Raw genomic sequence first — 22,971 nt, 5'->3', positions numbered from 1 at the left:
TCTTCCAGTTGATTTCCCCCCAAGCTCTCTTGGCTTAAACGGCAATTAATGTGTATTTCCTGAACACCAATTTTTATTAGAGAACTTCATTTTTTTATAGAATCATTTAAAACAGGAACACAGAACAAAGAGTTGGCAAATTGCGTAACTCTTCCTAGTTTTGTAATTGCTTTGTATTCTCTACTGTTCCCTGTGATCAAAAGACTATTTTATACAAGCCACAGTATGATGACCACTATCAACTGGAAGGGCTTATTTGTTTCTTGCAGAAGTTTCCTCACTTGTAAATATCCAAGTTTCAATTTTGAGCTGTGCATGTCAAAGAGCTGCAGCTGGCTGCTGACACTTAGACCATGCTCATAGCTTTGTTTCCTAGCTGGGACATTTATACTTGAGGAAATGCAACCGAAAATGGTGGTTGCATACAATTCTGCTTTTCTAACATTAAGAAGTATTAAGTGAAGTGAGGCATCTGCTTCCATATTTGCTGTCCCACTTGCATCTGGAAGGGTCAGCAAGGAGGCTGATCTTCTTAGCTACTTTATTTTGCTTGGACCATGAGTTTAGTAGAGGGGGCAGAGAAGGAGGCAGTTCTTCAAATATACTTTGCAGCAGAGTATCCTAACCTGGTGGGTACAGACATTGAGAGGAGCAGGAGCTCATCTTTGGTGTCTCGCTGCAGTTGGAAACACTGAGAAGTGCTGCTGCTTCCTGACATCTTGGAATGCCATACAATGTCTGGGATGAGCTCTCATCCCTCTGAGGTGGTAGGGGCAGGATTAGTGTATATAACTGTGGCCAGCCAAAATGTTTTAGCACTTACAACCTTGGGGGAAATAAGCACACAATAAGCATTCTGTAGAGTTGTGCACAGGCGGTGGTTACTTCTATATGTTCTTTCTGCACTGAATGCTGTCTTGGCCTCTTAGAGTAAATGAACATTCATATGCAATAAGTGGAATAAAAAAGGAAGTCTGTTCTAACTGCATTAGGATTTTTAAAATTCAGTTTTGTAGCTTATAAGTTAGCATTTTAATTTTGGGCATATGTGTAATACTGGCTTGACATGTAAATGCATCAGTGGTAACCAGTGAATGCTGGAGCTTCAAGTGTTTTTGCAGTTTACTTCTACCCATACTAGGTTTTTTCTTTTCCAGCCTTTTACTTGGAGGAGGTGAAATGCATCTCCTTTCTCAGGGCTTAATTTTTTTTTAAGTTTTAGTTGTAAGGCTTAGAGAGGCTTGGAAATGTGTGGGCAATGCTTCATTAAATCCTGAATGCAAGTATTGCTTGGACTTTAGTGGTAGCTGTAGGTTCTCATCTCTGCCACCCCCACAAATTCTGTGGCTAGCAAAATTAGTATGCTCAAGTTTGCACATAACATGTAGGTAATAGAATGGATTTAAAAATCTGGTGCAGTATATGTACAACTCTGGGATAGAGCTTTGTTAATATATGTGAATCTTTTGTTCTGCTCCATGCTGGCACTGAGCTAGTATCGAAAGACCTATTGCCTAAGCTTTGCTAAAATGCCACTCATTTTTGTGTACTGTAGAGCTGTAAACAGTGAATAATAATGCAATAAAATGCATGTTTCAGCCATCAAAGATGAATAGTCATATTCAAAGTAAATGACAGATGTGATAGTTAGTTCAAAATTTCTGGTAATGGAAGGCAATTATGACAGCCCAAGTACATTTTCAGTATGTGATTCTTGTTAGACTCTTGTGAGTTGGGGGGATGGGAGCGAGGCAGGTTATCTGCAGCCGATGAAACTGTAAAACCATGAATGCTTCTAAATTCTTCCTAAATTCCATTTTGCAGACCTACTCAGGCCTGTTCTGTGTTGTCATAAATCCCTACAAGAACCTACCTATCTACTCAGAAGAAATTGTGGATATGTACAAAGGCAAAAAGAGACATGAGATGCCCCCTCACATATACGCTATTACAGACACTGCCTACAGGAGTATGATGCAAGGTAGGTACATTTAAAAATATATTCTGGCCATGGCAGTGGCTATGCTCAGATGAGTAGGCTCTTGTAGAGTTGCCACTTTTGAAATATCAAATGTACATAGGGATACAATGTGCACATGTTCGGGTGGAGGTCTGCTGCAGTGCAACTTTTGATTCCAGTCAATCTTCTGGTCTCTGGAAAGCAGCATTCCTCCGTTGCTTTCAGTTCTGCTTAATCCGTGGGGGAGGCTTGATGCAGCAGCCAGTGGTATGGGAGGAATCTGTATTGAGCACAGAAGATGAAAGGCCACAGTGCTCTGCAAGAACCAGAGGCATTCAGGATTAGCTGTTTGTGCCCTAGACGCTATTCAAAGTCTAACAGGCAGGAAATCTTTCATGGTTTTGAGCACTTCTTAAAAAGCATGGCAAGCTGATGTCTCTGACCCATTCTCAGCATGGGGGTGCAGTTATTTCCCTGAGTTGGTGAAGCAGAAAGACCTGCATGTTAATTGGTTAGATTCCAGCACTTGGTTTAGGCATGCTAAGTGGCAGCCTGCAGAGGAGGAGCAGGGGTTTGCTTGGTTTCAACTAATACACAAGTTGCTTAACCTTTTTGCAATGTGGCCAGACTGATGTGTCACTGCCTCTTTTTGGAACTGGCATCTCTTTTGGCAGCCCATATAGTTTTATGATGATGAAACTCCCTGCCCCAGGCCAAATCAGCTGGCAGAGGGAGGGGCCTAGAAGTCAGGTACAGTGGAACCCCGGGTTACACATGCGATCCGTTCCGGGTCGCCGTGCGTAACTCGAATGCACGTAAGAAAAACGGGGTCACGCAATTTGAGCACTTCTGCGCATGCGTGAAGTGCGCAGAAGCGTTCCTGCACTCCGGAAAACACTTCCGGGGCGCGGGACTGCATATCCTGAACATACGCAACACGGAGCGTACGCAACATGAGGTATGACTGTATATGCATGGCTGCGTCTGAACTCTGGATTTGCTAGGACCTTGGGTGTTAATGTAGGTTGCAATGCATTCAAGAAAAAATAAGTGTTGAATGCAGTCACGAAATTAAAATACGCCTGCTTCTTGGGAGGAAAGCAATGACAAACCTAGACAGCATCTTAAAAAGCAGAGACATCACTTGCTGACAAAGGTCCGTATAGTTAAAGCTATGGTTTTCCCAGTAGTAATGTATGCAAGTGAGAGCTGGATCATAAAGAAGACTGATCGCCAAATAATTGATGCTTTTGAATTATGGTGCTGGAGGAGACTCTTGAGAGCCCATGGACTGCAAAAAGATCAAACTTATCCATCCTTAAAGAAATCAGCCCTGAGTGCTCACTGGAAGGGCAGGTCCTGAAGTTGAGGCTCCAGTACTTTGGCCACCTCATGAGAAGAGAAGACTCCCTAGAAAAGACCCTGATGTTGGGAAAGATGGAGGGCACAAGGAGAAGGGGACGACAGGATGAGATGGTTGGACAGTGTTCTTGAAGCGACTAGCATGAGTTTGGCCAAACTGCGAGAGGCAGTGGAGGATAAGGGGTGCCTGGCGTGCTCTGGTCCATGGGGTCACGAAGAGTTGGACACAACTGAACAACAACAACTGGGATAGGCATCAAGGTGTCCTTCATGAGTTTGCTTGTGTATGTATGTATGAGAGAGAATGAGGAAACAGCCATTCAGTATCCTTTTATGAGGCTGAACTGCTGCTCCAGTATGTAAATAAGTAACAGTGGAGCCAGAGTACCTTTTATAGTTGGCTTGAACAAACCCATTAAATTGTGACAAACTGGAATACTGTATGTACTACAGTCTTCCTTGCAAACCCACTACCATCAGGCTTTTGTTTGCTTTTCCTTGTTGCATTGCAAGCTTGGGATAATGTAGTATGTAGGAATCTGCCGTTTTGGGGAAGCAGGGAGGGTTCTTGGTGATCTTTAGGTCGCATTCAATTGCCCTGTGGCTGAGACTTAAAGCTGAAGACTTCCTCTCTCCCCCCTCCTTCCAATATCTGTTAAATGTTAAATCTTCTGTGTGAAACCCATAATGTTTACATATTTCAGAAGCTGGGGCCAAGAATGTACTATTTGTTAGTCAAGTATAGTCTGGCTTGCTTAGTGTAGCATTCCATGTCCCTTTTGAATCAAGTCTTGTTTATGCTAAATCTTTTGTTCTGGACTCTGATTCACAAAGGGAGGTTTAAAACAACAACAACTGGGTCTTTATTTTGTTAAAGGCCATGACTTTCATATAACCCCACCAGCATTTCTCTTACTTAAATGTACTTAAGGGAAATGATTCTGTCAGCTTGCCTTTAAGAGTGTGGAGGTCCATTTCCCAACAATGATAACCAGGGCAAATAGGCTCCATGTTGGAAATAGCTCATGCTTCACTATTTTCCCTCTCGAAATACTGTCTTTTTTTGTAAGTCTTACAATATTTTATCATACCGACAAGTTTGATTGTTTTATCAGTATGGAAAGGATAGGAAAACATATTTAATATGAACAAGAGCTACTAAGGCTGACAAGAGGGGAAAAACAGAACACCTCGGCTGATGCCCGACATTGTCATGGTTGACTTTTGCATACATCTTTACATTTGCTGCAAATTATGCCAGTGGAATCTACATTTTTAAAAGAAAAAGGTAAAATTTGAGTGTCACCACATGCTGCTTCATATTGCATGTCTCCAGATGTCAAGGTAGATGACAAAAGGCAGTTGGTTTAGACAAGGCTTCCAGTAGGAGTGGATTTCTAACATTCTTAGTCGTCTTGGTGTCTCATGATTAACAGCTGTTTTTCCCAACCAAATTAAACCCACAGAATATAAAAGCATTTTTTATGATGCAGACAGGAAGGAATGAGATAGTGTTTTTTAAGTGAGTCTTTTTGTATGTGAAACGGCTTCTTGCTGTAAATTCATTTAGTGGGAAATGAAATTAGTTCCTCTTAAAATTCTGCTTTGGTCATGTTCTAATTGTCTCCAGTTAACATAGTGGGAGGTGTAAAGAAGACATTTCATCTGTTAATGGTGAGGTCCATCTGACAAGAACAGATGCAAGTTTGCATATTTTATCCTAGAAGTACATGCACTCAAAATACTGCCTCTTGAAATCTCATGCAACGAGTTGAGTAAGATTTAAAAAGTGAAAGAACCTGTATTGTTTGCTTAAAGATGCAGAAAGGTTGGGGTAACTACTGGACTTTGTTTCCCAAAATGGGGGCCAGCCAGTATTGTTTTGTCCCAGAATCCTAAGTATATCCTAGTACCCAGCAGATATGAAGCCCATCAAGTCTGAATCTAGATGCTGACCTTTTGACTACAACATCAAGCCAATTCTCCCATCTTTCTCCTATATGCCCCTTTAAGTGTTGTAGAAAATTCAAAAGCTTGTTCCCATGATTTTGTGACATATTTGCTCCCAATAAAAGTTAATTGCCCAACTGTGACTTTTAATTGAATCAAGGTTTCTGTAACCACTTTCGGATTCTTAACTGCTCCAAAGCCTTTTATTAGTCTTTTAGTTCAGACAAGTCAGAGTAGTACTTAAACATTATTATTGACCAACTTCTTAACCTCTTGGTGCTCTGTTCCCTACTGTATCATCCAGGGGAAGGAGATGGTAAAGAGGAAATAATGTGTGCCAGGAGTCCTCCCCCCCCCCACCTCATTTCCAAAATTGTAAAAGACAAGTGAAGTACCCCCTGAGGCTTTTTCCAGTGTTGAGATGGAAAATGTGTTACAAAAAGAGCACTGTAAAAACAGAGGAGGCAAGATAGCTGATGAGATGTATGATAATTTGTGCTCTATATCCATCCAGTCAGATGGGCGGGGTACTACTACTACTGTTAATATTAATTTCAGTGCCTTAAATGCAGTTACAGGTCTTAGCTGTGATGCCTAAATATTTCTGATGATAAACCATAGAGATGGGGGAAACTCTCTTTTTATGTATTTAGAAGGCAGGCTTTGTTCTTTAGCAATAGTCAAACTGCCTGTGTTAATGAATCAGCTATAAGCAGGGATCAAACCTTTTGCCTTTTTAGCTCGGCTTCCTCTTGGCTGGAGAGATGATGTCACCATAGTGTGAGTGCTATGTTCTCCTTTTATGGAGCTAAACAGACTCAACTCAGAGTTGCTCATGCAGAGGAAGTGGGTGATAAAGGCCTGTTAGGATATTCTGTAACTGAGTTGTGAAGCACTAAGCAGCATGTTAACGTTTTTTTCTCTTCTTATCCTCACCCTCCCCAGAGTTCAAAATATAATCTCCTCTTGGGCAATTAGAACACCTCAAATGCATGTACTTGGGAAGCATGTAATAACTACTATTGTTTTGCCACTTCTGCTACAGAACTCTGATCTATTTTTTTCCAGCTACAAGGATTCCACAGATAAAACTATATTTAAATTTGAATGATGAAGCAGTTTGCATAAAATGCTTCCAAGCCATGCATCTCATAAGATGGACTCTAGTCAATGAGAGATTGTATCATAATAATCCTTTTAGTTTACAAATTTGTGCATTACTGTAACAGCCCATCTCTCTGGAATAAATAATAATTTTGCCTCTTTAAAATCTGTATTGCTTCTTAAGTGTTGGAGGCCAGGCTTGATAATCAATATTGAACAGATATTGTACAGCTCATAAGACAGCTGCTTATCGAATAACTGCTCTGAAATACAGAGCCAGTTCTATAGACTAATGGGTTACTTATTAAAATCATAGTCAAAAGATACATATCTGGGCCTGTAAAGCAGATGTAGTCTCCTTCTTTAATTATCTTATAAATGAGCATTTGGTTACATTTATTTTCCTTCTTCCTTTCTCACCCCCCCTCCTCCTTTCTCACCCCCCTCCTCCAGCAAAACAAATGGCTATCTGAGCACTTGCACACTCCCCAGAAGGAGTAGCCCAATATCCTGCTGGACAGTCAGTTTTGAAATGGGTGCCTCTGTTTTGTTTATTTTATTTATCAAAACTTACAGATCACATAATAATGATCAAGAAAGAAAAATTTCAAAGCATTTTACATATATTATCTGACAACACAAACACATTTAATCTGTAGGATAATCTCATGAGCACAATAGAGCCCAGGTTGAACATAGAATATTCTAAAACATAACATAGCTGCTGTATCATTGTGCAGCTCTTTCTGTGTGTGTATGTGTGTTAGCTTACTGTTTTGGGGGAGGGAAGTCTTGTTTGTTCTAAGAGTTGAGCAACAGGAAGTAGGATACCATGCGGCACTTCTCACTTCTCAGGCAGAAGAATTCCAGCTATCCCAGTGATGACTGCTCTACTAGGCTGGGAAAATTCTCTCCTTCTCATGCCCCCCCCTCCAAAGGGGCCTATTTCCTTTTATGGTAGTGTCTGCATACTTGCCATGTGACTTGCCTGTACTTGTGCAGGTACATTCTTTAAAGCTTAAGGAGGAGGTGACTAACCAACCTGCAGCTGATAATAGAGGGGGAGGGGGGATTGCTGCCACACTTGGGGTTTTTTCTGACTAGTTTGCCTGCATCAAATTCTATAGGGAGGACACTACATTTCCCACAAGGAATTTCAGGCTAATTAGTCAGCTGCTGAGTTAAGTTTTTTCCTGCAGGCTGAAATGGAAGTATCTTCTGCCTTTGGAGTCAGGCTCCTACTGTAGGCAAAAGGACGGCTGGTTATGACTCAAGATGCATGGGGCTACTGCAGGTGTTCTCCAGTTGGCTTCCCCTATAGTAATGAGGCATAAATTGATGTTTGGATACAGAGACAGTGTACTTTAAGCACCTGTAGCTTCTTTTAAAAAGTCATCGTTATTCAGAGAAACAATTGCCTTCCTGGAATTGCCTGCATGATACAGAACCACCCAGTTGTCTGTGTTACTGAATACACCTCCTGGGGCTATGCTCAAATGAATCAATGCCCAGTCATGCAGAGCCCTTCCAGCCTATGTCTGCGTGATCCATTAACTGTTGGGAATCCTTCAACTTGTATGCTCTTATGAACTGGTAAAGAGTCCAAAAACCTGTCACTTACCTTGCAAGGCACATGTATGCTATTGGAGTAATCTACCTGGTTACTAATTAATTTGGGTGATCTCCGACTAAGTCATGCTCTGAGCAGACACACTGAAATCAATAAACTTAAGTAACAAGTCAGTTTATTTCAGTGGGTCGACTCAGAATATGACTTAGTCGGAGATCACCCTCTGTATGTAGCTAAGCACCATATAAAATGCACTGTATATGAGTAGCTGAATTACTAACCCAGCTCTTCAGTTTCTTTGGTTCCTGTAGCAGTGGTAAAAAAATCAGGTAGTAAAATGCTATTGGATATGGCTCTGTATCAGCAAAGAACTCTGGCTTGCACACTTGGTTAAGTTATGTCTCCTTCTAATCTTACCTGACACAAAAAGGAATTGTAGTTATACATAGGAGAGTATAAAACAAGTGATATAGTTCTCCTAACTATTTGGATTTTTTTTTCTGCGCATACCACACCGAAAGCAGGAATACTGTAGATAACATGGTGGCTGTGAAAATAGGCAGGATTTATTAATTTGTTTATCAGTAATCCCAGTCATACTGTTTTACTTGAATAAGGGCTATATAGGCATTGAGGCTATCCTTTAAGACCCCACCCCTCCATTGCATTTTGTTGAATCTGCTGGGGGTGTATGTGCAAGAAAATACTACAGCAGAGGTGCAGGCTATGTTGAAGAGATTTGCCAAGAGGCCTGAGACTATGTAACTTTGCTTAAGAGGCAGTGAGATGGAATAAAGGTGACCTTGGCCTGAATCTGATCGTCTTTTGTTTGCTTCTTAATTTCAGATCGAGAGGATCAGGCCATTCTTTGCACGTAAGTATTTGCATAATTTCCCCATTGCTGATACTGTTCTTGGCAGTTTAAGCAGCTTTTTAAAATGTAGTTGACTCACAGGAGTGGTTTTACCGTGAAACTTTAATCTCTCCGGGTCTAAGTAATACTTTGAAAAGCAGGTGTGTGCATAATTTTTCACATGTTTACCAAGTCTCACTAGAAAAAGATAAGGGCAGATAAAGACCAGGAGATGTTCTAGGCCCCCCTAGTGGAAGCATATCCTCAAGTGTAAATGCTTGGAGAACTGGGAGTTAAAAAAGCAACCTGGTAGGTATTGTGGTAACCTTGTTCACCATATACAAGCTAGCAAGACATTTAGGGAAATGCGTGGACTAGGCTTCTGAAGACAGTATTTTAGAAAGTTGCTAAAGAGAGGTAAATGTTTGCAAATATATTCCCATAATGCTTTGTCTTTTGCAGAGGTGAATCTGGAGCTGGTAAGACAGAAAACACCAAGAAGGTCATTCAGTATCTGGCTCATGTTGCTTCATCACACAAGAGCAAGAAAGATCAAGTAAGTTTCTGTATTCTAATAGGAATTTGCTCTGCTATTTCAACTGCAAACACAAGCTGACCTCTTTATGGGAGATAATTTAGTACTGATTGATGCTTTGTAGTAATTATTTTAGTGTCAGTTTAAAACTACTTGACCACCTCTTCTCCTGGAGTTGTGGCTGCCTCCCCCCTCTTTCATTTGCAATGAAGAAACTTCCATCACTAGAGCCTTCTTTTCTATTATAGGTAGAACCAAAAACACTGACAGTGTGTGTCTTTTGTGCTAAGGAGGGTATCTATGAAATATTGTCTCATTTATTTTTCCTCCCTTCTCTTGATGGATTATGTCCGAACTCATCAGTTGGGACTTCATAGGTGAGCTGCACGTTTACTGCACGATCTGCACCAGGAATGTGTGTGTTGCTCTACTGTGTGACTTATAGCAGCTTTTCACTCCCACCAATGTCACTTTTTGCCACTATCAGTTCACAGTTTGAATCACACAGCTTTCTTTCTCCAGAGACGTCCCAAATGGGAGACTACAGTTTACCTCATGACACTTTCTCACGTACTGTATAGTCAAAACCTATTAGTAATTCTCACTTTAGGTCTGTCTAAATAGAATTTCCTATGTGCACCGAGAGGCATTCTGCACAGTGACACAGATACTCTGTGCTGTTCCAAAGAGGGTATCTGGTATCCATGGTATTCTGGCTAGACAGAGCCAGCTGACTTTCTCCACTCTCCTCAACCCATCCAGCGTACTTGCTGTGGTGCAGGATGCTGGGAAAGGTCATGAAGAAACTGCCCCGGCACAGGCTGGATGTTCCAGCTCAGAGCTCTTTGCCCGAGTTAAACACATGAGGAAATGCTAGTTATCTTGTAAACATTATAATGAAACCCAGATGCCAAGTGTATTCCCTGTTGCTACATAAAATCTTGGGTTTTGATTCTTTAATGTACTGGCATGCTGTGTCCATAGGGTTAGCTCTCAAAATATATCTGCATGGTGTGTGTGCGTGTGCGCACATTCTAATGAGTGGCTTTTGGAAGCAAACCAAAATATAGTCTTCTGTATGCCAAACCTTTTGAGAGATGACAGCTGCTCCAATAGACTGTCAGTGAGTATACTTAGAACAGGCACAAAAAATACTTCTGTGTTAGGATTTAGGGATCTGAAAGCATGTATATTCTGTTCCAGTGCTGTCAAAACCTAGGATATAAGGTGGCAATCAATCTACCCCTAGTGTAACAATTTTGGAGCTCTTCCCCCAGCTTTAACTGGAAGTCCTTTTGGTTTTTTTTAGATCAGTCAAAGTACTGTATTGCTTTTAGAAGCCTGAAGCAGACATAGAACTTTTTTATGTTGTGTGTGGATGTTTAAATCTAACTATCACAGTCAATCTTTCCACCCATGCTTTTGAGTAGGAATTAACAATTATTAATGACTTATTTCGGAGAGTTTTGATTCCCCCCCTCTAGACATGCCTAGAATCAATATTTGTGATAGTTTCCATGGTCAGGAGACAGGCCTGTTGATCAGGAAAGTTGTGTTAAAGGGTGGCTGGATATGACATGCACCCGGCTTTATGTATTAATAGTGCTAAGCTTTAAATTGCAGAGATTTAAAACCACAACTTGGGCAAACCTTTCCCTTTGCAATTGAAATTCTTAGCACCGTCAGTGCTTTCAAGCAAAGCTGTCCACAGCATTTGGTATTTTCTAAAGTTTCTCAGCAGCAGCTTTACTGGAGGAGGAGGTTGGCATGATCTGCTGTTTCAGCAGACCGGCTGGTTAGTTCCAAGGTGGGACAATTAGCTTAAATTGTCTCTTCTCATTCTGAATCCCTTCTGAGATCTGCTTCAGCTGGCTTTAGTCATGAGTAGAGGGGTGGAAATCTTTAAAGACTTTTCCGGACCAGACATCAAATATCTGAAGACTCCCAAGGGTGATAGTGTTCCTGGATTCTTTCCTGGAGGAAGTATTTGGAGCTGCTGTGTGGGAAAATTGTGAAGATACTCTTTTTGCAACGATGAAAGGCTTCACACCTTGTGAAGATACTCTTTTTCTGAAACGATGAAAGGCTCACACCCACACTGTGGCCAAATGGAACAGAAGCTGTGGCTGTAGTGACATGCATGATTAAATTGGTTATGCGACACACACAAAAGAATGAAAAAATTGAGGCTGCAACTGAAGAAAAATAAATATTAGCAACCTATATTGAGGACCTGTTACGACATTATTTCACTCCTGGGATTGTGTCCAGAAACAGGCTTTGGGCTCATATGTCCCTCACTGTGTGAATAAATGAACAAATTGCATAGGATATGCGATTTCCTTGGTTCTGTGGTACTTTACAATGGCACCTTAAGTCATGTTCCTGATCTCTTCTTGGTGGGAAATAGTATCCGAACAGACCCTAACTCATGAATCAGATATTTCAGAAAAAGAACATTGTATATTACTTGATCACAATATGTAATCATTCCCTCTACTAAGAATTGTTGGTGGTGAGTGCTGGCAGAAATTGAACTAAAATGGGACTGCTGAGAAACAAGATAGTGGTATTGGATTGAGGGAGTCTCATATTTGCAGAAGTCCAACAGCAGTCTTAAGCAACGCCCGCAGCCCTATGAGGACAATCCCCCAAACAACCCATTGAGGACTGAGCATGCCCAGTAGCCATAGTTGGGGAAAAAGAAACAGCACTCCTATTTGGGGATGAGTATGCATTGCAGCGTCTCGAGCAGGTCCCGCTTGTTTCAAATGCATTTGGAAGCTCTAGGTTTTCATAATCTTACTGTCGGCTGGGTAGCCAATTCTTTCTCTAAATTCCTCACTGGTTAAGTTCATATGGGGAGCTACAATAGCTTGTGCTTTGGGTCTCTAACACAGCCTCCCCCTTCCTTCTGTGGCCTGGCTCCAACCCATTTGTGTCTCTTCTATAAAATAAATGTTCATTTTTCTAGTGAAAAAGGTGCAATGAATTACTGTTGACTGCAGAAAAACACTCAAAGCAACCATTGCTCCTTATAGCTACATTTTTTGCCCTGGAGTCCTGCATTGAAATATTTAAGCTGCTGCTGTTTCCTCTAAACATAGTTTTTCTTCAGATCTTGACCCTGCGTTGAAGTTGTAATGTTTCGGTTTGTGACATCACTCATTTCCATAGCAACAGATTTCAGTAACAAACAAAGGATTAGGACTCCACTGCAGGATCAAACGGGAGAATTGCGGGGGGGGGGGGGAGGGGGAGGGAGGTCTTCCTAGCACACATGTGTGACAATAGAGGAAATTCTACATTGCTGGCAAAATAAACTTTTAGGCACTCATCTACTTCCTTCTGCACAGCTGATGGGGTGGTCTGTGATGGATAGCAGCTGTCTTAGCCAGAATCCATTCCCATGGCCCAACAGCCCTCTGTCACCATGAATAAATGTTGTTGCTGCTGTTGTGGTACCAAGGTGCACAACAGAGTTCAGTGCCAAGATTCAGGCTTAACGAGGCTCTTCTAAATGTATGTGAAGTTGGATCACTTACATGAAACCCAAAGCAACAATTGGGTAAAGGCCCCTTTCTTAGCCCTGCATTCAGCTGAGTGAGCAAAACTGTCAAATTTACACTGCAACTGTTGTAGCACCAACAACAGATTTGGTGCTATGTGGAAACTGAAGAGTTGTGTATCTGAGTTCTGGGAGGTACTAAAGTCCAGTAGAAAGCAAGTTCAGAAACATGGAAAGCTGGAATAGGAGGAGAAGTTGATGCAGTGTGGTCTTAGGTCAGCAAAAATAGAACAGTTCTTCAGCAGTTATGTATTCATATAAACCAGGGGTCAGCAAACTTCTTCGGCAGGGGCAGGCGGGGCGGTGCACTGTCCCTCAGACCTTGTGGGGGGCCGGACTATATTTTGAAAAAGAATGAATTCCTATGCCCTACAAATAACCCAGAGATGCGTTTTAAATAAAAGCACACATTCTACTCATGTAAAAACACGCTGATTCCTGGGCCTTCCACTGGCCGGATTTAGAAGGCGATTGGGCCAGATCTGGCTCCCTGGGCCTTAGTTTGCCTACCCATGATATAAACGATGAAGGCAGCAGGTTTTGTTTCTCGTGAGTTTACTGGATGGAGAGATTTTTCTTTTGATGCGATTAGTTTACCCTTAAGGAAGTGTATTTCTTAAAGCATACATCTCCCAACAATCTATACAGTGTTACTTATGGAAATAAGAGTTTGGAGCCAGGAGTTGACAAAATATATTGCCTTCTAAATGAATGGGTTGAAAGTAATTTTCATGTCTGATTTCCTGACTCCAGGGGGAGCTTGAGAGACAGCTACTGCAGGCCAACCCCATCTTGGAGGCCTTTGGAAATGCCAAAACAGTTAAGAATGACAATTCTTCAAGATTTGTGAGTATCTGCCTCCTTAGTTGAATTATGTATTTGAAGTTTGGGGGGCAGGGGAAGGATATAGTTGAATGTGATTTTAGCTGTTTGGCCTTGGATGTAGTTCTGAATGCAAACTTCACCTTGTATGCATTTGAAGGGTATTTGGGGCAAGTAGATTATCCACAAACTCGTATTAATACTATATCTGTGAGTCATCCTAAACCCTGATTGCCTCTGATATAGTTAGCAATATCAAACATTTTATTTGTATGCTGCCTTTCCAAAGTTAAAACCATGCTCAAGGCAGCTTACAACATATATAAAAAAATACATAACTACATAAACATAATGAAGTAGTCATAAACAATAAACAAAAGTAATCATAAACAATAAACAAAAAATCAAATATACTTAGCTGTTTACTGTGTAAAATGTCCTTTTAAAGAATGATTTGAAACATTTATTTTAAAAGGAAACTGAAACTATAATAGTATGGTATTAGACACTGAATACTCTGTGCCATGTAGCACCTGGAAATGAAGAGTAGAAGCCAAAGTGGCCTATTTAAAATTATATTTTCCCTGCCTTCACCACAAGTGGCATCTGAGGCGGCAAATGTCCAAGGTCCTGGTCCTCTACTGAGATCCATCTAATTTATGAATCACTTAATGCTTGTAAGATTATCCCGTTATCAAGTTCCTTGGCTGTTCTGTAGAATGAGCCTGAGTTTTATATAGAAATCTAGAATAGCAGCTGTATATCCCACATTTACAATATGTAGTCGGCTAACAGTTCTTGTTTTCTTTCTCCTTTCAGGGAAAGTTCATCAGAATCAACTTCGATGTAAATGGCTACATTGTAGGAGCCAATATTGAGACCTGTATCCTTCCCACAGATAGGGAAATCCAAATAACAACTAAAGTTGGGGGGGGGGGGAGACACAGGCATCTTGGCTTAGAAAAGGTGTGGGTGGATAGTGTTTTGAAGTTGTACTTTGAAGAAGCAACTTGCCTTTTATGAAGACAATAATATTTTCAGAAGAGCTTGGCAACCTTTGATTGAAGTGCACATGAGTAGTGATCTTATAGCTACATTTAAAATAAGATCTCTTCCTGAACTCTGAAGTACTTGTGATCCAGTTCAACACTTATACACCATTTGTGAACATTTGTGTTAACTCACATGCACTATGGGCTCAGCTGCTGAGAGGCACACTAGGGCAGAAGCCCCAGTCTGGCAGAGTAATACCTGAGCTGCCTTTTAAGCATACCCCATTAAGTCCGAAATAACAACTCTTTACATCCTCCCCAAAAAACCTTTTATTCTGTTCTGCCAAACTCCTGCACACTTAAAGTTCATGCAAACTGAGTTACTTTGTTTTTGAAAAATCTTTTATGTATCTTTTTCTTTAATAGTAGCATGGTGACAGAAGGAGAGGATAATATGAACAGCAGTCGAGCATTCAAAGTATAGAGGCTTAATTCCTGAATGTGAGAGGTTTTTGCAAAAACAACTTGCCCACTGGTATTCCAGTTTGGGTCTGAGAAAGATGCCAAGCTATCTCTGAATCTGTATAAATAGAATTTAAGTAGACATGGGTAGTTGTTTTTTCCCCCTTAACTTTCCAAAGATCTGTTGGAGAAATCGAGAGCAATACGTCAGGCCAAAGAAGAACGGACATTCCACATCTTCTATTACTTGCTGACCGGGGCAGGGGAACACCTGAAGAGTGAGTACTTGGTGCTTAAATTATAGACTCCTGGTTTACTGGTAGTCTCTTTAGAAATGCTTTGCACAGGCATTCTGTCCTTTTTTAACCCTTTCCTCTTGTATAGTGTTTGTTCCCCCAAGACTGATCTAGCTTTGTCAGTCTCAACCAATGTCAACATTTCCTTATCTGAAGGCTGTACTGAGTTAATTAAGGACATGAGAAAAATCAAGTTAGGAGTGTTAACAGCACTCTTCGAATACTGCAAAAGAATTTACTGAACTTGCAGCAAGTAATTGCCCTTCACATGATTTACGGGTGAGAATATAGGAAACAGAGTCACTGTTTTTGTAAGTAAGCTGGTTCTGCTGCTTTCCGTAAGTGTTGTACCAAATGGGTTACTGAAGTTAGACACCATTTAATTGAAGTTAACCCAACTAACCATTTTTTTGTGGGGGCGGGATAGTTCTTACCTATTTACTGCTGTTGCATAACTATCAGCAGAGCAGTGTTTAGATATCTAGATAAGGAATTAAAAAAAGATTCATTTGACCTTTTCAGATGGAAACAACATTAAGCTTCTGCTTAATGTTGAAGATCTAGCAATTGCTGGAATGCAAGAATACTTGGCCTAGGGCTTAATATAGGAGGCCTAACGCAGGCATCCTTAATACCGAGTAGTTGTATATTTGAGTTGTCAGACTTGTCATATAAGTTTAGCCTTGCTACTTGCCCTGAATGTTCACCCTGAAGTTATGCACTAATGTTTAAACTTTATTGCCTCTTTAGATGACTTGCTGTTGGAGCCCTACAACAAATACCGCTTCCTTTCTAATGGGCACGTTACAATCCCGGGTCAGCAGGACAAGGACATTTTCAAGAGACGATGGAGGCAATGAGGATCATGGGCATTCCATGCATGAAGAGCAGATTGGTATAAGCTTCTAAAAAGGGCTTTAGATGTGCAAGTGGGTTGTGGTGAAGATTGCTAAATAACAGAGAAATCCCCCAAGCCACCTGGTATTTTTAAGTTGTTAAATTAGTGATTGCATGTGTCTACCTGGGCTGTTAGATAGTGGCTTTCCCTGCATTCAGGTTAATTTTGGCAAGTACCCTCTTTCTACAAAGAGAGGTTTCAAAGGACTCTCTCTCACACTCACACACACACAACACACCACACGAGCCAAGTAGCTTGCCAGCCAACATTTCAAGCTGCTGCCCAGCTTTCTTTTCCATCTTATTTGCAAGCTTGGTTAAAAACGCTGCCGCCTACTGCTTTGTGTTGTGGATGAACAGTCCAGTGTAAGGTTTTGAGATGTGTAATTTGTTGCGTATTTAGCAGATTAATTGCACTGCAGAAAGCGTGCTGGGGAGACCACACGTTCATGAAACAATGACGAAACTCAAAAAATCTTTTGCTTGGCTTTAATTACAAAAACAAAAACTCCTCTTACATTCAATCTATAAGTATGACCCATTCACCAGGGTACTGAGAGAGGTACACACTGCTCTTTATATACTTACCCAATTGCTGACACAGCTTAATTAACACAGCTTAACAGCACCTGCTATACTGCTTCACAGCTGTAAAACTAGGTCATGATATTTACTCTGGCCTTTAAAGAGATACACATCTTGTGAAACAATAATGAACTTTAATATTTAAATAAACCATTCAACATAATTGAGTGATGAAAAAATGCTCCTCCCCTGTTTCAGCTGCTGAATGCATTAAGTACTATATAGTATTAAGCATGTGAAGATACCACATCTGGAAGGCAGGTGGTTTGAAAGTCTGATTTTAGGCTTAAAGCTTTAAACCTCTTTAAAACATGTTGGTTTAAATTGAATAAAAAGATAAGCCGTTTGGCCTGGAGAAGTTGGTCCAGCTGATGGAAGGGCAAACATACAGTAAGGAAATCATAATCTGTGTTTTTGGAATGGGACGTATACTGTATAGGTTTGGCCGTTAGCTTGGAAGGTTGGTGGCTTGGGATGTTGAGAGCCAGAAACAAGACAAGCCGGGGTACTGAAAACCGTAAAATGAGAATGCTTGAACTTTGAAAGAGGTAGAGGCAGTGGCCCATTTTTCCAAGCAGCTAAAATATTGTAATCTGCTGAGCTGCTCCTCACTGTGTTTGTATGGGTGGACGAAGGTCTGTGGTCCTCCCATAGGCCTCTTAACACCTCATGGAAGAACAGGAGCAAAATAGGCCCTCTAATGGATTGAAGCAGCCATGGTTCATAGTAAACTTGACGAGCTCCTGTAACGTGTCAGGATCCTTAGTGTAACCAAATGGTCCCTGCCTGTAATACATACCATACCTGACTGCAGATGTGCATCACAGGGACAGGGCCTAGTGACTGTCTGCATCTGTCATACAATATTGGACTCAATGTTTGGGGTAACTTAATCGTAGGTGACTCTGGAGTCTGCCTGCTTCAGTGCTGGCATTGCCACACGTGTTAGCGCTACCACTTTGTGCTTTAGAAGCTTGGAAGATTAAAAGGTTAGATGTCATTGCATATACAATATCAGTGCTCCTCCTGGACCTTTTATGAGTGGACCCAAATGTATCATTTTGTAAGCTGCTTGGGTCACTTGTGAAAAAAGACTAATAAATGCAATTATAGTAACATCCAGTATCCTCTTTCATAATAAATCTGTTAGGCAAAATGTGTCAGTCTCTTTGTATTACAATATTCTGCTACCAAATACTGATGCCTTTCAGTATTTGGTAGCAGAATATGCTACATTTTCTGAAATGTCACTGGTTGTAAGATTATTTATTTTTAAAAATTATTTTCCTTGACTTGTGGGGAGCATGAGCTGGATGGTAATAATGCCCAACTTAAGGCTCAGATGCCTCCTTTGAGCCATCTTGCCTTTCCAGGAATTACTGTTTCTTATACTTCTGATCAGGCATGCATGCAATTGTTTTGTAGGCTGTATGGGCAGAATATAAATCTAACATGAATACAATGTGTAAACCAAAAAGGTACTAGAGGGAAGTTTGGGAAGGCTTAGAAGGTTTGTAGAAGTACCAAGAAATATTGAGATAAAAAATAAAGGTGGATGACCCTCCCAAAGATGGAAGACTGGCTGTTGGGTAAGAGGAGAAATGGTGTGGAGTATTGTAGAGGCGGCCATGACTGACTGGGATGGTGAACAGAAGCATTTTGTTGCAGATCCATTTGTGCAACTCTGATATACCAAAGGCTAGTGGGAATGAAACAATTGGTCGTTCGTTCATCTGTGCCTGGTGCTTCTTAAGTGACATGTAGTAACTTCATGGGTGTATTTCTTTAGGTCTGCTGAAGGTAATATCGGGTGTTCTTCAGCTTGGCAATATTGTCTTCAAGAAGGAGCGCAATACAGACCAAGCCTCCATGCCAGACAATACAGGTAAATAAATTCCCCCATGGGCTGAAGTCAGTACTGCTTTGTGGAAGAGCCCTTCTTAAACTTCTTAAAATGTTGGCATCACATATGAAGTCAGACGAGAGTGGAAATATGCACTGTAGTGAACTCTAGTGGTGGTGTGCAGCACAGCAATACCCTTGATGGCTTTTGATGTAACTGGATAACTTCAGCAACTGCTGTTGCCTCCTGGTGGCAAACATATTATCGACATGTAAATATTGGGGGTCATCCACTGTCTAATTGCAACCACCCATGAATAGGCACAATGTATGCCTGTTGCTATTACATTATAGAATGCAGGACAAGTGAAGGATGGGGTGCAGAATGTAGGGAAAGAGTGAGGGAGCAGTGTCAGTTGGTGATAGTTGAAAGGAAAGATGCAAGAAGAGAAATGAAGATGATGTAGGAGGAAGCGAGTAGACAAGGCATCAAGAAGGTGAGGAAAGCTGAACATGGGGCAACAAACTAATAGATAACCAGCAACTGTGTATGTTTGGGATTAACTACAGTAACACAAACTTGACTGGTTTGGTTTTGGGTAACTTGCAGGAAGTTGATCATCAAAACTAGATATTGATTCTTGATCTGTAGAGTGAATATCTCTCATCTATATTTTAGAACAAGTATGCATTACAGACTTTTTTGTGCCAGGCAGAAGGTGAATGAGGGAACAGCCAGAAACTGAGTTCCAGTTGTGTAATGGGAGCTGGCATGCGTTTAGGATGAGTGGGGTTGTGATGGAACCTGTTTCCAATTCAGAGGCTGAAACAGATTAGTTTAAATGTCACACTTGCCCTCTAATATCAAATGTGAAACTCCTAACTGTGAGACAGATGCTTGCGTGTTTTGAAATTGCTGTGATCATGGTTTCTGGCATTTGAACATCAAAAGTTGGAAATTTGATGCCAAGCCAGAGGGGCAGTAAAACCTTGACTCAGTAAGCCAGACCTGATGTCATCTAAAACTCAAGTGCCTTAAATGGTGAGGGGAAGTGTAGTTGTGTTCATTGATAACTGAATCAGGGTGTCTTTCATGCATAAATGCTCATGGAATTGGTGGAGCCACCAGCAGGTACTCGAGTCTGCAAGAAATTGTAAGAAGCCAAGTGTAAGCTGTTGAAAAACCTTCAGAAATCAGTAGACCTTTCTTGGTAACTCTGAATTTAGGGCTTAAACCTTGGTATTCAGGCTTGTAACGGAGATATTTCTTTGGTAGTGCAAGTCTCAATCAAAAACAGACAGAGATTGTTGTCACCCCTTCCTAGAAAACCCAATAACTATTTTATGATCACATGTAAATATCACTGTTCTTTCAATGTGGAACTCCTAGGTGCATAGGGTTAGTAGGCGGGTTAGTAGGCAGGCATCTCTCATCCAGACAGTAACCAGACTTATTCCTGCCTGGTTTCAGCAAGCTGCTACATACTTTGCCTTCAGATCATGCACTAAAACAGGCATCCCCAAACTCGGCCCTCCAGCTGAATTTGGGACTAAAATTCCCATCATCCCTGATCACCGGTCCTGTTAGCTAGGGACGCTGGGAGTTGTAGTCCCAAAACAGCTGGAGGTCCGAGTTTGGGGATGCCTGCACTAAAACCTAGAGTCTCTCTAACAACTGAGTGGCATACACAAAACAATAATCACCCCTCTTTATCTCTGTCTGTGGCACACGGAGAAGCAACAGTTTCAGCTTTCCCTGTGCTTGAAAAGTTGTTAGGTTCCCTTATGTGACACTCTCTGCAGAACAGTGTACTTAAGAAGACTCATTTTTCACAGTAAAATGGCAGAAACAAATACTCAAACTTTGGTTTTGCTCTTTCTCTCTTGTAGCTGCTCAGAAAGTTTCCCACCTTCTGGGTATCAATGTGACAGACTTCAGCAGAGGAATTCTCACCCCTCGCATCAAAGTGGGACGAGACTACGTCCAAAAGGCTCAAACTAAAGAGCAGGTATGTTTTGTACAGGTTTGCAACAAAGACAGTAAAGAATAAGCAGTATATTTACATGGACATGTAGAAAGATGATCAGTGGATCACATAAATGGTTCTAGAGACAGACCTGTCAAGTAGGTTTTCAAGGAAATGAGCATGAGCTGTTTGTTGAGAGTTAGACTGCAGTACTATTCACTGTAGTAAGTCCTATTGAATGCCGTGGAGCTTACTTTCAACTGAAGGTGCATAGGAATGTATTTCCAGACTTTAAAGGGTGAATTCCCAACTGCTTCTAGAGTCAGTCTGTGAAGCTCCATATTGGAACAATGCTAAGAGTAGTAGTTGGGAATGTACAAGCTCTGGTGTTCATGTTTCTTCCCCGTGCCCATGCACACCCCACCCAGCAACATTCTGTATGCGTGCTGCTACCATATGGTGTGTACTCAGGATGAAGCTGAGAAGTTCAAAACTTTAAAAAACAAAACAAAAAAACAATTCCATATTTGAAAGTAAGCTAAGAATATTTGCAGAGTATGCTTTGCATGATTTAGTTGATTGAAGAAGATGATGTTCTGAAAAATAAAAAAGCCATGATCTCACTGCTGGTGTCCATCAGGCCAGAGGGAATTTCTCCTGAACTGAGTTGACTCTCTTCTTGCTTCAGGCTTTTATATGGTAGTACCAGCCCTGTAGCATTGGCTGACGCGTGCATGTTGTTTTGTAGAGGCAAGTATTTACAAAAGGTTTAACTTTCTGACAATTGAAGGGGCTCCTAATGATTCAGGCACTGCAACCTTAAATTTAACAATTGTGATAGTGTTTTTTTGCGATCTGGTTTGGGTTGTACATGTGACTTTCACCCCCCTTTTTAAGGCTGACTTTGCCATTGAGGCTCTGGCTAAAGCCACTTATGAGCGCATGTTTCGTTGGCTGGTGATGCGTATCAACAAGGCACTGGATAAGACAAAGAGACAAGGAGCATCTTTCATAGGAATCCTTGACATTGCTGGCTTTGAGATCTTTGAGGTAAGTAAAGGGCAGCAGCACTTTTAAATTCCAGTGGATTGTGTTTGGATGTTAGTGTTGCTCAAGGAGGGATGTCAACTAAGAACCTCCACTTGAACTGTGGTCCTTCCAGTTTCATCCCAGGGCTCAACCAGGAGGACCATGAAGGAATGCAAGAGAGCCCACCTTTGATGTACTGGACCATAGTGTAGTCGTAACACATAATTTTTCAGTGACCCCAGGCAGCAAGTAGGAACAAAATAGAATTCTTTGAAGAGAAGCTAGAGACATTCTTAAAGTCCAGTGTAAGATACTCTTCTGAAAGATTGTGGCTTGGTTCTTAACTAGGCTTCCACAAATGGAAGGTCTCCTTCCATGGACTGGACCAAGATCCAGCAGAGCATTCCTCTAGCACAGGGGTGGCCAACTTCCAAGAGACTGCGATCTACTCACAGAGTTAAAAATTGGCAGTGATCTACCCTCTTTTGGGGGGTTCAGGTCAAAGTTGTTGAGCTTTTTTTTTAGGAAGGAAAGCCCTGTTTTTTAGGGGTTCACGTAAAAGTTGTTGAGCTTCTTTAGGGAGGAGGAAAGCAACATTGAGCTTTTTTTAGGAAGGAAAGCCCTGTTTTGGTGCAGGCAAAGACGTTGAGGTTTTTTTTAGGGGAGCCAACGTTTTTTTTGCTTCTTTGGGGGGAGCACTGATCTACCGGTGATCTACCACAGACGTCCGGTGATCTACCGGTAGATCACGATCTACCTGTTGGACATGCCTGCTCTAGCAGAAAGAGGAACAGGCAATTTTTGCTGATCACCACCCTCCCTGCACTGTGTCTTAGTGTACCCCAGAGGTCCCCCAACCCTCTAGACCAGGGAAAAAAGGGGTGCATGGGATGGGAGTTGGCAAATCTCATTTCCCCCATCTACTGGTGGGAGCATTATATGAGTGCAACTTCCCTCAGGGGACACTCCTGCCAACATGAGCAAACTCAGTGTCCCATCCTGGTTTTTCAGTGTTAGATGTAATATTATGGTCTTGGTATGCTTGAAAAATCCAAAATGACTATGTTTAAAAATGATTTTGGCACAAAATAATTAACCTTAATATAATTTTTGCTGTCAAATACTCTTTCAGTAAAGTAAGAATTGGCATGCAGATTGCTGCTAAGTGGAGAGCAGG

At 41.3% G+C, this 22,971-nt stretch overlaps 1 protein-coding gene across 1 annotated transcript in view; it reads left to right on the top strand.

The window, feature by feature from the left end:
- Positions 1-22,971, top strand: part of MYH9 (myosin heavy chain 9) — a 79,141-nt gene that overhangs the window by 29,248 nt on the left and 26,922 nt on the right. Inside the window, 12 exon segments of the mRNA XM_033163368.1 lie at positions 1,825-1,981; positions 8,793-8,820; positions 9,262-9,355; positions 13,656-13,748; positions 14,544-14,607; positions 15,358-15,456; positions 16,225-16,305; positions 16,308-16,348; positions 16,351-16,369; positions 18,746-18,841; positions 20,689-20,807; positions 21,663-21,815. Of these exon segments, the coding sequence (XP_033019259.1) occupies positions 1,825-1,981; positions 8,793-8,820; positions 9,262-9,355; positions 13,656-13,748; positions 14,544-14,607; positions 15,358-15,456; positions 16,225-16,305; positions 16,308-16,348; positions 16,351-16,369; positions 18,746-18,841; positions 20,689-20,807; positions 21,663-21,815 (1,044 nt within the window).

The sequence above is a fragment of the Lacerta agilis genome, chromosome 10, assembly GCF_009819535.1.
Source record: "Lacerta agilis isolate rLacAgi1 chromosome 10, rLacAgi1.pri, whole genome shotgun sequence".
Taxonomy (NCBI): Eukaryota; Metazoa; Chordata; class Lepidosauria; order Squamata; family Lacertidae; genus Lacerta; species Lacerta agilis.
This window is presented reverse-complemented; position numbering and strand designations above follow the sequence as displayed.